At 44.8% G+C, this 16002-nt stretch overlaps 1 protein-coding gene across 8 annotated transcripts in view; it reads left to right on the forward strand.

Annotated features, from left to right (window-relative positions):
* The window catches only part of NFIB (nuclear factor I B), a 362435-nt gene that overhangs the window by 265555 nt on the left and 80878 nt on the right, over positions 1-16002 (forward strand). For all 8 annotated transcript variants that reach the window (XM_069238881.1, XM_069238864.1, XM_069238898.1 and 5 more), the window contains 2 exons: positions 2748-2879; positions 6430-6608. In XM_069238881.1, the coding sequence (XP_069094982.1) occupies positions 2748-2879; positions 6430-6608 (311 nt within the window). The remainder of the gene's footprint in view (positions 1-2747; positions 2880-6429; positions 6609-16002) is intronic.

Below are 16002 nucleotides of genomic sequence, written 5' to 3' on the forward strand. Positions count from 1 at the left end.
ACCCAACGATTGATAGATACACGCGCACAGCATTTTTTCTCCTGTCTCAGCTCCATTGGCAAAGCTCCCAATGTGTAACTCCTGGCCTTTTATCAACTGGCACTTACCAGGTTGGGACTTACCAGGGCATTGCAAAGCTATAAAACCCAGATAAACATGTATTTTGGATACAAAATTAAAACACTGCATATATTACACATAACCCAGGGGCACTTTGTATCCATGTGCTGGGCAGTCATGAGGTTGCCAGTGCCATTATTATACCTCTGAAAATGTCCAGATTCTGGTAACCAGCTGAATGTTTACCTTCTGTGCTCTCTCAGCTGGACTCCCATTTACCTCTCTACATGGTCAGGCTCACCCTCGGGCACGTCGTCATAGGTGTAAACTGGTACCTAATATGAGGCAGTCCCTCAGTTAGGCCTGGTTTTACTGTTAGTGTCACAAAGGATGCCGGAACTTGTAGCTTCACTTTTGCCATTAGGAACAGGCCCTACAACCCACCAACAGCAAGTCTAGCGATGTGGGCTGAAAGCACGGAATGATCTGAAAGTCATTCTCATTACACAATGGTAGTTGATAGCTACGTTATGTAACTCTCAGCTTTGCACAACACTGTGCAAAATACCGCAGTGTAGTACTCACCCGTAATGTTCAGTGTCTCCTCCACAGTCTTTGGGACCTGAAGATTGTCACTCATGTGTACAGCACGTGAAGCGAAGGATTTGTTAGAAGAATGGCAACACGATAGGAGCGCAAGGACTATTAGTCATCCCAAGTCTTGCTCGGGCCATTTCTCCAGTTCCACTTTTAGGACTGCTTGTAACCCAGAACTTTTGGTGTTATTGAAATTGTAAGTAATACATTCTTACTCATAGGGTCTTTTGAAATAGTCTTGATCATCCATTGGTCTGGTATTTTGGCATTCACCTTTTTCTTCATCTCTCTTCATTTTACAGCGTGGGTCAGCGGGTCAGCCCACTTCAGTCATAGGCTAACTTCACTGTGAGTTTTGCCATCTTCCCCTGCACAAGAAGCACATTCACACACAAAGAAGGGCCCTTCAGTGCCAGAGGCTATAATGTCAATGTGTGCTTTTTGAAATCAAAATCTATTCTAGCTTCTAGCTATTTTTTTATGATTGACATGGGGACTGAAGATTCACCAGCAGTAAGATTTTACGAAGCCCATGACAAAACAAAAGAGGCTTTGACAAAGTGAAAAGGCTGGCAGCCAATAACAGACCCATTGACGTTGCCAGTGTTCGCTTTGGTTGCGTTCATGTCCTTGAATTTCTTCATTCTCCTTTGTAATTGTCAAGCCACGAGCATCAACATGAAGCCAAGCAACCATAATTGCATGGACTATTTAGACGTAATATGAGGCAACACATGATGTCGTAGGGGCATTGACACTGGAGTTTACTTACTTCTTGCAAGACTGGAATACGGTCACGTAGCCATGGACTGGGGGGTGAATTCAGTGCTTAATTTGTGCTTGATGTTTCCGGTGCTGAGCACCGGGAATTATTTTTGAGGGCCGGCGCTTATTCTTCTGCCCCCAGCACTTGCTGAAAGCAAAAAGCACATATGGGAAAGACGGAGGAGGAGAAAAACTAAAAAGCGTCACAATGGGAGAAAGAAGACAGCTGCAGGAGTGAGCTGGAGTGAGTGTAAATGGATTGAAGAGGCCCGAGATGGCTCCAGGATTACTCTGCCTCAGTATTCCGTGTTTGAAGATTTAATTGCAGCAGCCACTTGTTTAAAAGGAGGACTTTGAGCACCGGCACGTTTTTATTTACAAATTAAGCACTGGGTGAATTGTCATGTACACCCGTGCTCCTTGTTTCAGGCAACACGTGTGCCCGAAGAAAGGGTCTCTGGCTAAACAACCATTGATTACATTTTGTGATATCTTTTCCTTCATTTCAACCGACAGGGTAGACGGGTACACACATTACAAAAGCGTTCCTTTCAGTGTTAGCTTGTTCTGCCTGGGGTTGGATGCGTAGCCTCACATGTGAGAAGGCTTCCTCGAGCGCCTGCCAGGAGGAGCAACCAGTGTTTTTCAAATCCAGCCCAAGCTCATCGCCACATCCCCCCCCAACTCCCCTTCGACTACCCAACCTCCCATCCCGATAATATTTTATTTAGGGAAATCCATCAACGTCGCCGGAAGGAGCATGAGGAATCTTTCACTGCAGCTTCAGCTAGACGCCGAAGCGAGGGCCGGACATGCTGCCTCGAATCCCAGAGGCGGAACAAAGGCCTCCTTTGTAGCGCCCACTTTCTGCTGCTCCCACAGCGCACACACCATCACTGGCTCCTTTCTTTTCGGCCAAGGCCTACTTTTTTTTTTGGGAAATGTAGCTTATTATTGCGCTATTTTGCGGAAGTATGTGTTTGTCCCTTGCCACCAGAGTGTCGTTGCGGTTTCGGTTATGTTACTGTGTGAGAACTGAGAAGTATTAGCCGTGGTGCGATGTGCCCACCCCAAGCTGTGGGTGTCTGCTCATTTTTCTACCTATGTGGACGCCTAGTGTTGTTGGAATGTAATCAGGTCATGGACAGCTGAAATTATATCCGTCTCCAAGCTGAGAGCGTATTAATTAATCTGAAAAGCAGCACTCCAGTAATTAAACATAAGCGTATTCTTCAGCATAAATATATATAAAATAAATATAAACGTCTGGCACAGGTGTATATCGGATTTCGGAGGTTCATGTTGTTTCCTTATTTCTTTAACAGATATGTCTTCTCCTACAATGAAGAAGCCTGACAAGCCATTATTTAGCCCAACGTCGCCACAAGATTCTTCACCCCGACTGAGCACTTTCCCCCAGCATCATCACCCCGGAATCCCAGGCGTGGGACACAGTGGTAAGGATAACATTAGCCTAAGAGACAGCAACGCTTGTCACCTTAAGAGATCCAAACAGGGGACGGGAGGTTTGCAGAACTATGCACCCCATTCTGAGTGTGGTTGTTGGAGTGGGCGGGGTATGGCTGGGGTTTCTGAATTTTGCCCTCTTTTGTTGGTTATAGCGAAGGGTCAAAGATGGGCTTTGTTAGGCAAGCATGTGGCAGGCTCTTATATGGATTACTAGGCATGTACTTGGCGGATGCAGCCAACCTAGTGGGTATGTTGCGGGGAGATTGCCCTGGATGTGACTTCATCATGTAGAGTGTGTGTTGTTAGGTCGAGTGTTAATGTAAGTGCACACCAACGTTTTTCAACACTGCACCTGGAGCAGAGAGTTGATTGTAGGTCAGGGCCTAACCAGGCTTGAGCCTTGCAAATATATTCAGGTGTATGTATTGTATGTATGTATGTATGTGTATGGTATATATGGATGTTTGTATGTATGTATGTGTATGTTACATAAAATTAACCTTGCCACAAGCAGCGGAGCATTGTACACAGTCAAAGACAAGCATGAAGTCAACGAGTAATAAGAGAGGAAGCTGAGTTGTGGACAATTAATTCATTGTGATGTAGTGTTATTTATAGAGGTGAGTCTTCAACTCTTGTCTAAATTGAAACAGCCTTGGGGCAGTCCTGATGGATACAGGCATGTTGTTCCAGATCCTTGGTACATAGTTGGAGCGGCCCGCGGTCTAGTGTTTTTTACACTCAGTCTGCGGTATGATGGTGCCCTGTCTGCGGGTGTGCCAAGCACCACCAGCAGTGGCGAGCCTGTCTGCAAGATAAACAGGTTTGTTGGCCATGATAGCTATGTAACTGATGCAGCTGCTTTTGAGAGTGGTGCAGGCCTTCAAGGGGAGCCAGTGGAGTTTTATCAGCATAGGGGTGATGTGATCTTGTTTCTCCAGGCCCTAAATGGGACATGCTGCAGGGGGTAGCATGCCCCTAAGGGATACTATGGTGGAGTTTGGGAAGCCACGGTATGGTGAATTACCAACATCCAGATGTGAGAGTAACGGTTTCTTCCATAGAGAGATTTCAGAAGTGCTGTTCAAGAATTCATGCTAAAGAGCAGCAATTCTGACTGAACGTTGAAAATGAGAGGAGGCAGTATGGAACCCTGGGGACTCCAGAGGTGCTCTGGTCTTTCTCTTTTGTGGGCTGAAGGTGTCAAATGGAAAGGTAGGACAGCTAGAAGGACGGTATACACACTGGCCTTTAACATTTCGTTATTCCTCACATAAATATAGGAAAATCATAATGCTCCTTGCTGTTCCACTCAGTGAGGGTGACCACAGAATCAGCAGGTGTCACATTTGAACCTGCTTACACAGCTGCCTGAAGTAGGTGGCATACAGGACACTACCATGGATAAACACCAACGACTGACCCTACTATTGATCCTATTTTCTACTTATCTGTGTGAAGTTTGCATTTAATGAAATTCCCATTGGTGCCTCTGTGTACCATTAGTATCACTAGCTGTAGGTGTAAGACCTTACGGACAGTAATCCAAACCAATTGAAAGGAGACACCTAGTGTGCTTCCCTGTGGCATATTATCGTATTGTTGAAGGTCATCAGGTTGTAAATTCAAAATGGGATTAGGGCCTTTTGAATAGTGCAGTCATCAATGTGTACAAATAACAATATATCAAGGAATGCTTAAAAAAACGTAATTCAATCATTCCCTCATTCAGTGCTACTGCTTGCCCAAAGAGGCAAATCCACCCACCGTCTGCATCTTCCATTTAGCCTCATTTTTTCAAGCACTAGTACCACCACAGTTTGCTCTTGCTACCCATTAAGTGCTATCTTGATGGTAACATTCGTATATATATGAACTTAATGAATTGATTATCAAAGTGTGAAACATTGAAGGAAGGAATAGGCACTTGGCCGGCATGCACATTGTTGTATGTGCCAATTGGGCATGCGTACGAGGAATGTGTTAGTTCGGCTTCTGTACATGCTTTTGTGTGTGTGCCCACGAGAAATAGAGATATGAGAGAACTGAAGAGAGATGGTGGGAGTGAAGCAGAGATTAAGGGAAAGAGAAAGGCAGTGCAAGAGAGACCGAGGGAGAGAGTTGAGACAGAGCATGGCCATCTTGCAGGTGCGGAAAATGAGCGCTTTGCTGTAATCCAGTGCATAGAGTGCAATTTCCAGAGCAGGTAGTCTAGGTAGTAGTTGCAGTAGTAGTAACATATTTTGCATTAGTTATTTAAACCACAGATCAGTACTAAACTATTAAACAAAAATTAAAAGGATGCACCATTTTGGGGGGGTGTCTGATGTCGACTGTAGTAGGCCTTGGGCTTAATATCATGCAGCCCATGTAAACACAGAATCCATTCCATACCACCATGGCACTTGTTCCAGGAAGTAAATCACCCTATTTTAGGCATGCTTATTGCAAACCTCAGACAGGTATCAGCATCTTGGCACTCATTGTTTTTACTTACGTACGTAGACAGCAAAATACGGTGTGGATAGAATGCTCTTACATATATGCGCCCAATGTTTTGTTTTAGAGGGTCTTTTGCAATGTCTGCTTCAAAACGTATTTACATGTTATTGAGCGTTGGCAAGGCCTTGCTACTCGACTACTAGTAGTCCTCTTTGACCACACCCCCGCTGCTGCCTTCCACCCCAAGTGCATAACTTGATCTGCTGGGGGGCCACCAGTAGTTGGATTTTTTGTATCAGACGTTTATTGAAAGCAAGAGAGGGATAAACACAAATTAGAAAGACGCAGGAAGAGAAGGTAGAAAACGGTAACAAAGGAAGAAAGCAGGAATCTGCAAGGGTGAGTTAAAGGGGCAGGGAGTATCTGGTAGCGGATTAACGAGGCATGAGGTGGATTTAAGATTACCAGCCTTGGTATTGGGCACCATAAGGTTTAATTTCACCAGTCAGGGCCTTCTGAAAGAGGCTCCAGCACTCTTTCTTTTTTAAATTAACCACGGTCCGCCTCCCCCTACCATCACGCCTACCACCGGGATACGTGTATACCTTGGCAAGGGAAGAGATGTGCTCATGGGTATCAAGAGCCATTCCCACAGGACAAAAAGTGCCTGAGATTGCCCTTGGTGTCTGGCTGCAAAAAGTTACATGGTTCCCTTTATATGCGCAAGACTCTTGAGAGAAATAACTCGTGGATGAAAAATGTTTTCTACTGGGAAACACAGTTTCATTTCAAGAGACATTAAATCAGATCATGGTGTTATCCACACACAGTTTTAGCTGACCTCAGCACTTGCTGATCTGGGAAAGTTGTGCTGTCAAGGCCCTCGGGAGGGTTAGCATTTTGAAATGGTTTTGATTAATTCTTTCTGTCCTTTGCTTTTTTTAAGAGTGGGTCTTGCCAGTTCGTGGCCAGAATTATTGTTTTCTCCACACGACCCAAGACTGGGATGCAGCACAGGGGAAAAATATACAATAGTGCATTGCATATGCATTTAACTCCGTTTGTATGTGTTTATCTCTGTTTTATCTCCCTCAGTCATCTCAACCAGAAGTTCTCCGTCACCGCTGCCATTTTCAGCACAAACTATTCTTCCCCCAACACCATCTACGTACTTCTCTCATTCGACAATCAGATATCCTCCGCACCTGAACCCTCAGGATACTCTGAAGAACTACGTCCCGTCGTACGACCCGTCCAGTCCACAGACGAGCCAGGTAAGCAATGGGAGATGCGTAAACGGAATGAACATTGGGCTTACTTTAAAACTCAGGTGTGGGATCCTGGGTCCCAGGTAACAGGAGCCGCCAGTAAGCCTTGCCTGAAATGGGAATACAGAAGTGCAGGTACTCGCACTTTAGAGTGCCTGTTTACTCCTGAGAAAGGCTGGGACTCTCCCATTAAATGTATTTCAGCAGAGTTGAGAAGTGCAGGTACTCTCCCTTTCAAATTAAAGTGTAAGTGCTCAGTACATGTCGCACGAGGACTGAAGTATTTAGGTACTTTAGAAGTAAGCCAAAAAGGAAGAATACAATAGCCTAAGAATGCAAATCATACGGTAAATGAGAAGTATGTGTGTACTGTGCCACCAGGTACATTTTGAGCAACACATCAAGATTATAACTTGACCACAAACCAGTGAAAAAGAAACAGAACTGTATCTGGACAATGGGAGATTATTTGAGGAACTGACAGAATAGGTTGTACGGCCCCTTCTAGAATATGGTGGCCTCAAGCACATAAAACAATTTCCCCTTGTGCCCCTGGCCACAGTACTGATGCGGACGCACATGCAAAGAGCATGTCAGGAGGCGCACTGACTGCACCATATAGAAGTCGTGCACAGTCAATCCACCCTTTTATTGTGATGGAGGCCTGGGCTCCCAGGGACGCACCAGGAGTTCTCTTGCAGGCATGTGCAGTGACACATTGCACTCACTTGTAGGGGATCCCTCCCCCCTTATAACAGAGTCCGGTCCTCCTTTAGTGAAAGCAGAGCTGTTGTTCCATACCACACCATAGCTCATTCCTTATCTAACTCACATTTGTGCTGAGCACATCATATTTATTTGTAGTCAGGAGAACCTAGCTAAGGGTGTGCTATGGCAGATCATACCTACTCGTGAGACATAGACCCTTAGTAGTATGAATGTTTGCCCTGTCTTTTCAGTGCTATGGTCTCTGTGTCTAACTCACCTTTTTTTATTCTTTAATTTACATTTATTTTGTTAAAAGCAGTGTTTAATCTGAGCCAGAGGTTTCCTGTGCGGGGCACCGGCACTTATTTTTATGGACCAGCACTTATTTTTCTGCATCAGGCATTTACTGCGAGCAAAAGGCACATATGGGAAAGACGAAGCAAAGAAAGATGGAAAAGCGTCACAAAGGGAGAAAGCAGAAAGCTGCAAGAGTGAGCTGAAGGGGCAGGGGTGGCTTTAAATGAATTAAAGAGGCCTGAGATGGCTTTAGGGTTACGCTGCCTCAATAATCTGCGCTCACACATTTAAATGCAGCAGCCGTCTGTTTTGTAGGAAAGCTTTGGGCACAGTATGTTTATATTTACAAATTAACCACTGGGTATGCATTTGCTTTTGTATAAATGTTGGTTCTGTTTACTCGCTGTTCAATGAAACTATGTATGTTGATGCTGCTCTTGAGCATCCTTCTCCAAGTGATTTTCCCTTGAATTGGGTCTTTAGTAGAACCATTTGTAAAAGAGCTGGCCCCTTTTCACTGCAGGAGCTGCACATTGTGTTCTGGGCAGCAGCGCAGACTGCAGCAGCCGAGCACTGGTCTGTCAATACTTGGATTGGTTCCAGGGTCTCTAATGTAATCTTCAATTCGTGTTCTAGTTTCTGCCTTTTCAGCCGGACAGAAAGTCCCACATCACCCTGTGTGCCTTGGATTTTAAAGCATTAGGAGAAGGCAGCCTTTACTGACACTGTTTCCGAAATCATGAAAATAAGCTACAATTTCCAAAATTAATATAGAAGCTGTTTTCTAGATTCCAAAGGACATTATTGCACTGATTTGCCGTCCAAAAATATGAAAAACAGAAATAATGAATGCGTGGAGCAAGTTTCCTCGCACACCTTATGAGTAGCTGGTAATTTTTCAATAGTTTGCGAGTGGGATTGTAGTTGCAAACCACAGATACATCCCAAATAGGAGGAGGACACTCATTCACGCCCCCTCCTAATTGCCAGTTACAACGAGTCGCAAAACATCCATCTTTTGTGATTCAGAAAGGCTTTTCCAAATGACAAAAAGCAATTTAATATACTGTAAAACAACTTTTTGCCGATGCAAACTCGGTGATTTTGCAAATTAAAGGGTTTCTCACATTTGATTGGTTTCCTCCATATGGCCCATGATTCTTTCACAAAAAAACCCTCGTCTGTGCAAGAAGACCATTATTTTCCACTAAATTACGTTTTTCATTATTTCTCTCTGGATTTTTTTTTTAATAATAGTAATATAATAATGATCCATTCATGTATCACACAACAGACTGGCTCGCTTCTTTGCTCTGTAGAGAATAGCTTTTAGTAATGTCCAATTTTGTGGTTCCTGATTTATCGACCTTGGAAGGATGAAAAAACTGAATCCGCACTCTTGGACATTGAAACTCTGACCTGGTGGCTGCATTTAGAACACGGCTGTTGCCACTCAGTGTACCTAAGTGACTTTCAACTATAACTAGACGTAAGGCACTTTTTAAAGAAGTAACACAATGTTGCATAAACATGTGACGATTGTTTTTTGTGAGAGCTTCACACTCACGCACACTAAAGCAGTTGTGCTTTTCCAGCGTCAGATTTGGGTAGCTGGGTGATACGACTGAGAGCAGGTGTGTTTCATAAGAGTAACCAATGTTCTGTTCCTTTGTAAATAACTGTCCTTATAACCCTTGCAACTCAAAGCCTTGATATTAGAATTGAATACTGAGTCGGAAGGAGGGCATGGCTAATCGACCTATCTCTACCATCAGAGCTATTACCCTGCTGCCCCCTAGCGGTGGGTGACGTAGCAGGGGACAATTTAATAGAGGAAGAACAGATGCCCTGAAACCACTTCACTTTACGGGGCTGCTGCCTCGTGTAGCACCTCCACATTAATGTACTAATTCAGCTTGTGAGGATAGACCTTTGAGTTGTGTTCTAGTCTACAGAGCCATTTTGAAAAATCACTCATGGCCACTAGCTGCACTGGTTACCACGAGACAACTAGTTTTTTTCAATACATGACGGGAAAACAATTGTGAAATGCCACTGACGCCATAGGCTTACACTGCAGAAATCATCAGACATTTTTCCCCCCATCCTGCTAACTGCGGAAAACTATTTGAGACCAGGAGCTGGAAACGTCAATCAGTCCATTCATAAAAAATTGACGGTCATGATATTTGAAACAGCAGCAGTGAAACCAAAGTCCTCCCTGAGAATCCTGATTTTCAGAGCTCAGGGCCTGTATGCATCTGTGATAATTTGATGGTGTAAATGCTTTTGCTGCAGGAGTCTGTTTGCCTCCTGCAAGTTACAAATAGGTCTTGCCTATGCAAGAACTATTGGCTTTGCCAATGTGTTTTAGGCACGTTGTACACCAGCTTGCCTGCTGTTCAGCATGGCTAACAGTTAGTGGCGTAGAAGAGAAGTGGCATGAAGTGGAGTGGCGTAGAGTGGAGTACCATGGTGTGTGGTGTAGTGGAGTAAAGTGTCATAGAGTGTAGTGGCATAGAATGGTTAAGAATCTTGTAAAGTGGCGTGAAGTGTTGTAAGGTGGTGTGTTGCAGAGTGGAGTATCATAGAGTGGTTTGGTGTAGAATGGAAGGGAAGGGAATAGAATGGAGGGGCATAGAGTGGAGTAGGATGTCGTAGAGTGACAGAGCATCATAGAGTAGGGTTGCATATTGTGGGGCAGCGTGGTAGAGTAGAGTGTCATAGAATAGAGTGGCAAAAAGTGGAGTACAGTGTTGTAGAAGGGAGTGGAGTGTCTTAGACCGCAATGTCGTATAGTGGAGTAGAGTAGTGTAGAGTGGAGTAAATTGGCATGGAGGGGATTGCGTGGAGTGTCATAGATTAGAGTAGAGTAGAGTGTCAGAGTGGCATAGAATGGAGTGAATTGTAGTGTGTCAGAGTGGAGTGTCATGGAGTGAAGAGCTATAGAGCGGAGTGTTGTAAATTGGTGTGGAGGGTTGTAGAGTGGAGGGGCATAGAGTGGAGTAAAGTGTCATAGTGGATAAAGAAGTGATGTGGCGTAGAGTAGAGAAAGGTATCACTGAATGGCATAAACTGGCTTAGAGTGGAGTAAAGAGGCACACGAGTGGAGTGGCGTAGAGTGGAATGTCATGGAGTGGAGTAGCGTAAAGTGGATAAGTGTAGAGTGCAGTGGAAAAGAGTGGTGTACGGTGGCCTAGAGTGAAGTGGAATAGAGTAGAGTAGAATGTCGTATAGTGGAGTGCCGTAGAGTGGAATAGAGTGGAGTGACGTAGAGTGGAGGGGCATAAAGTGAACTGTTGTAGAGTGGCGTAGCATAGAGGAGAGTAAAGTGTTGTAGAGTGGAATGGCCTGGAGTGGAGTAAAGTGGAACGGGATAGTGTAGAGAGCAGTAAAGTGTCATAGAGTGGAGTAAAGTGGTGTAGAGTGGCACAGAGTGTCGTAGCATGGACTGTCATAGAATGAAGTGGTATACAGTGAAGTGTCGTAGAGTGGAGATCATAGTGTGTCAGAGTGGAGTGTTGTGGAGTGGCGTTGAATGGAGCAGAGTGGAGTGTCATAGACTGGAGTGCAGAGTGTGGCATAGGATGGAGTGGAGTGTCCCAGAGTGAAGTGTCGTAGAGTGTAGTAGAGTGGAGTGGCAGTAGAGCATGCATGATGTGGTAGTGTACTACAATTACAGGCAACACATGTTCAATTGAAATGACCATTACATTTGCACACACACTGTTTTACTGATAAAACTATAGAGAGCACAGACGATAATGTGTGGAAATGACATCACCTAGTGTATTAATTGATGTTTCCATTACACTTCAATTACTACAAAAGGTACTTCATTTGTCTTTGCCTAATTCTGCTATATTAGCCCAGTTCATTTACCGACATTTACATTTTGTTATGTGCTAGAAAAAACTTTCATTTCCCACCCTCAGTATCCTGCAAGATGGTCACATAAATCCTCTCACTGTGAAGTCAAACAAAGAAAAGTAAACACCAAGCTCCTGCTGTCCCTGAATGTACAGCAAATTTGACAATATAAGAACAGCATTTAAAGGCCTGCTACAGAAAGTGAGCACTCATGAAAGAATACAAAGAGCAAGTCAGGGAGGTGGTAAACAGGCTATGCTCCACAGGAGAGACAAAGGCATGCTGAACAGTCTAAAACAAATAAAGCCATAAATTTGGGCTACAAACCACAATGCCATTGGTAAGCAGTGGGCTAAATGCATTCCCAGTGAAGCTTCCAGAATGTGCTGAAGAAGTTGTTTCGCAGCCAGACACCTGTGCTGTCTGGCATGCTTCATCCTAAAAAATAATGTACAGAGAATCTTTTTACCTGCTAAGTTTTGCATAGTTCCTGATTTTGTAACTTTCACAAAGTTTTCTAAGATATGTGATATATCTTCACACAAGAAACTTTATCTCTGCATTGTGACATAATGTCCAATCTAATTGAACCATACAACATTAGGAAATGCCCAGCAGAGGTAATACCATTGCCGCAGGCATTACTTCATATTTAGAGGTTGTTTGAAAAAGATGGGATTAACATATGTTAACAAGGTTACTATAGGTAAACCCTGTATCTATATACGACATTTTAGCCTTTGTTAGGCATTGCTGGTAATTGCTGTGATGTGCTACAGAAATTACCATGGTTGTTTAAAATCAGTGGAGCGATTAAGCAAGTCTTGAAACTGATTTTCACACCTTTTTTTCCCTACATCAGATTACTGGCAAGTCTTGAAGGTGTAAGATATTCAAGCTTCTAAAATAAAGGTGGGGGAACATTTTAACGAAGCATGCTCTTCAAAATTGGGTGTAGTTGGGAGATTTTAGTTAGGCGAAGCTGGTGAAATGTCCTGAGTACTTCAGATGTCCTCCGAAAGGACAGTCCGTTCGGCCCCTCCCTATGGAGGTATGATGAGTCGTGAAGGTGTGAGTCTGGTTAGGTTTAGGGATGTCCAGGAGCTGGGGACTGCTAGAGTGTTTGCTCCAGTGAGGCGGGGTATGGAGGGGTAATGAGCAATGCGGATAGAATACAGGTATGGGACTTCACCCATGTGCGGGGCCAGAGGAGGGGTCGGAAGACTGCCACTCAGAGGATGACAATCCCTCCATTGGCCAGTTTGGATCATTTTAATAGCGAAACTGTTTCACACTGCCACAAAGTGGCAATGAAATCGAATACCTTTTTCTAAAAAAATTAAGAAAATCTTTTGCGTTTTACGCTTAACAAAGCTCACACACTTTTCTAGATTGCATAGTCGTGATTCAGCCCACTTTGTAACGCCCCTATTGCAAGATCAGTTAAATGAGTAGCATTGAATTGACTCAGTGTAGCAACTTATTTGCATAATAATACAAAGTTTCAGACTGTGCTGATTAGCTTCATATAAAATATAAGTTATAAGTTTGTATACTGTTTGCTCTCCATGGAACCAATGAGGTTTGCAGTCTTCCATATGCATGTTGTCCTGGGAAAAGGACTGATAGAAGGAACTTATACACTGAATCAAAATGTTATTCAGCAGCAGTAACTGACATCACTGACCCCTGGGAGCCACTAGTAATCTAAACAGCCCATCAATATCCCTCCAAGACTTTGTAATTCTCTACTAGCCGTAACATAATTTTTTCACCTGCTAAAATTAAATATGGGTACATAGCCACAAAATTAGAAAAAATGTGAATAACTAGAGACAGAAATACAACTTATAGATACCATCTGCACATCTAAGGAATGTATGAAGAAGAGTTTTCGGACACTTTTCTGAGGGTCAGCCAATCAGAATGTGTTAGCGCTCTCCTGTTTTTAACCAACCCCGTTAATCCCCTAGTACAACTTTGCAAGTAAGGAGTTCAACAGAAATGTAGCTTTACCTTTCTGGGAGTGCTGGGTTCTCCTGAGCAACACGTTTTTTGGCGGCCCTAACGATCTTTAGAAAAATATTTGCTCAAAGGGAAAATGTTTGGCCCAGCCAAAGGAAACTATGTTATTTATGACTATCATTTTTAAATTGAAAAATTCTAACCCAAATAATGTGAGACCAGGACAAATGGTATGCACACCCATGTAATTTATTTGTACAAGCTGTAATGAAAATAACATGAGGTCTACACCTATGAAACTGTCTAGCCAAGGGTGGCGGAGCTGGTTTTCCTTGCATGCCCTCCTGCTCTGGTAGTCACAGTGGAAGAGAGAGAGAAAGTGAGTGTGCGTGCTTAACACACACTGAGAGGACTGGTCCGGTCCTCACTGGTTGGTAAACCATGACAAACCCATCTCTGTCAGGATCAGTGCACTAAGTGGAGCAGTTCCCATTGTGTATGTAGGTACTTTCAAGCGAATGTGTCAAAATCTAAAGGTACAGGGGGTCATTCCGACCTCGGCGGTCTTTTCAATAGACCGCCGAGGGACCGCCGTACGGAAGACCGCCAGTGCTGGCGGTCTTCCGCATGGGCCATTTTGACTGTTGGCAGCGCTCCGCCCGTTTCCGGACGAAGAGCCGCCAACAGCCATACTGGCGGCAGGCGGGGAAGTGGAGGTAGCTCCACCTCCACCGCCACGCCAACACAACACCGCCCAGCGAATCACGACCTGTGATTCGCTTTGGCGGTGTTCTGTTGGCATGGCGATGTCGGCGGAGCTGCCCGTTCCCTCCCGGAGGATCACCAGGAACAGGTAAGGTGATCGTCCACTAGGGAAGGGGGGTGGAGGGGTGTTGTGAGTTGTGTGCGTGCATGGGGGTGTGCGTGTGTGTATATTGAGGGGGCGTGTGAATGCGTGCATGAATGTGGGGGTGTGTGTGTATGTGCATGAATGCGGGGGGGTGTGTATGTGCATGAATGCGTGCATGAATGCGGGGGGGGTGTGTATGTGCATGAATGCGGGGGGGGGGGTGTGTATGTGCATGAATGCGTGCCTGTATGTGTGTGTATATGTTGGGGATCGGGGTGGGGGACGGGGGTCCTGCAACCTTTTGGGGGTGGCAGGGGTGGTGGGGGGGGTAGGGGAGGGAGTCGGGTTGGGGGAGACCCCTATCAGTGCCAGGGAAGGGATTCCCTGGCACTGATAGTGCTTACCGCCATGGATTGCATGGCGGTCCCCAACCGCATGAAATCCATGGCGGTAAGCCGGGGTCAGGCGGGTTGGAATACCGCCGGCGGTATGTGACGACTGCCGGGCTGGAGACCCAGGTCTCCAGCCCGGCGGTCGTTACCGCCGTGGCGGTCGGAACGGTGAAGCGGCGGCTGACCATGGCGGTAACCGCCATGGTCAGAATACATGAAAAAAGACCGCCAGCCTGTTGGCGGTCTTACCGCTGCTTCACCGCTGACCGCCAGGGTCAGAATGACCCCCACAGTGATATTTGCTGTAACACGCCGTGTAACCCACTACTGTATCAAGGCGCCCGTGGAGTTGGAATTGTAAATCCACATTCCGTTATGGTCAGTGGCTGGTCTCTGTATATTTAGGTATGTCATGATGTGTGTGTGCTTGTGTGCGCCAGCAAGATTTTTTCCAAATTCTTCAGATGTGAATCCTATAGTTCAATAGTAAAAGGGAACAGAGTTGGATCCACATTAATTTTATAGGAAAAGTTATGCTGGAAAACGAAATGGCCCATATTTGGCAAAAGAAGGGCTGGTTTGCTGGCAGAGTCTTTACGAGGCACACAGAAATTATTATATTATAAATTTTACCTTTGCATCTCATTTTTTTTAGCAAAATCACAAATCTACCCTCAGCACACAGTTAAATCCTCCACTAGTTGGAGACCAGTGGCAGCTCAGGAACAAACAAAGAAAGTGCAGGTTGAACTGCTTAATTACTACCTGCATTGAGTTTCTGGTTGTTCTATGATTGCAGTCCCAGTTTGATGTTCTTAGTTGCTGTATGAAGACACTTTAGTGGATTTGGTAACACGAATGGGAAGTACCGTTTAAATAAACCCCACAGATTTCTATCGTTGCATGTTTCAGTGCCTGCTGTTAATTGCAAGGACTAAGCAAAACCTGGGCAGGGTATTTCCCATACAATTGCACTTTGGAAAATGAAATACAAAAGTTATTAACTTTTCCAGTAAGCTCTGCAATACAGGTGGCATAGAGAGTGTGGGGAAATGAGTAAAAGAGGCAACTGCCTAGACTTCAGACTGGCAGTGCGAAGGAGCGTCGCCCCACTGGCTAAGAGCCAGTAGCTGAAAAATAAAACAATATTTTGTTTTATTTTTCAGCTGCTGACTCAGCTGAGCCAGAGTGTGAAGGGAGCGGTGGGCTGGTCCATGTGAGGGGGGGGAAGGGAAGTAGATTCAGTGCACTAAGTGCGCATGTTAGTTTAGCTGGCAGTATTAGGCTGGCCAAACTCACATGCACACTTAGGTTTCTC

This window comes from Pleurodeles waltl, chromosome 1_2, assembly GCF_031143425.1.
Source record: "Pleurodeles waltl isolate 20211129_DDA chromosome 1_2, aPleWal1.hap1.20221129, whole genome shotgun sequence".
Taxonomy (NCBI): Eukaryota; Metazoa; Chordata; class Amphibia; order Caudata; family Salamandridae; genus Pleurodeles; species Pleurodeles waltl.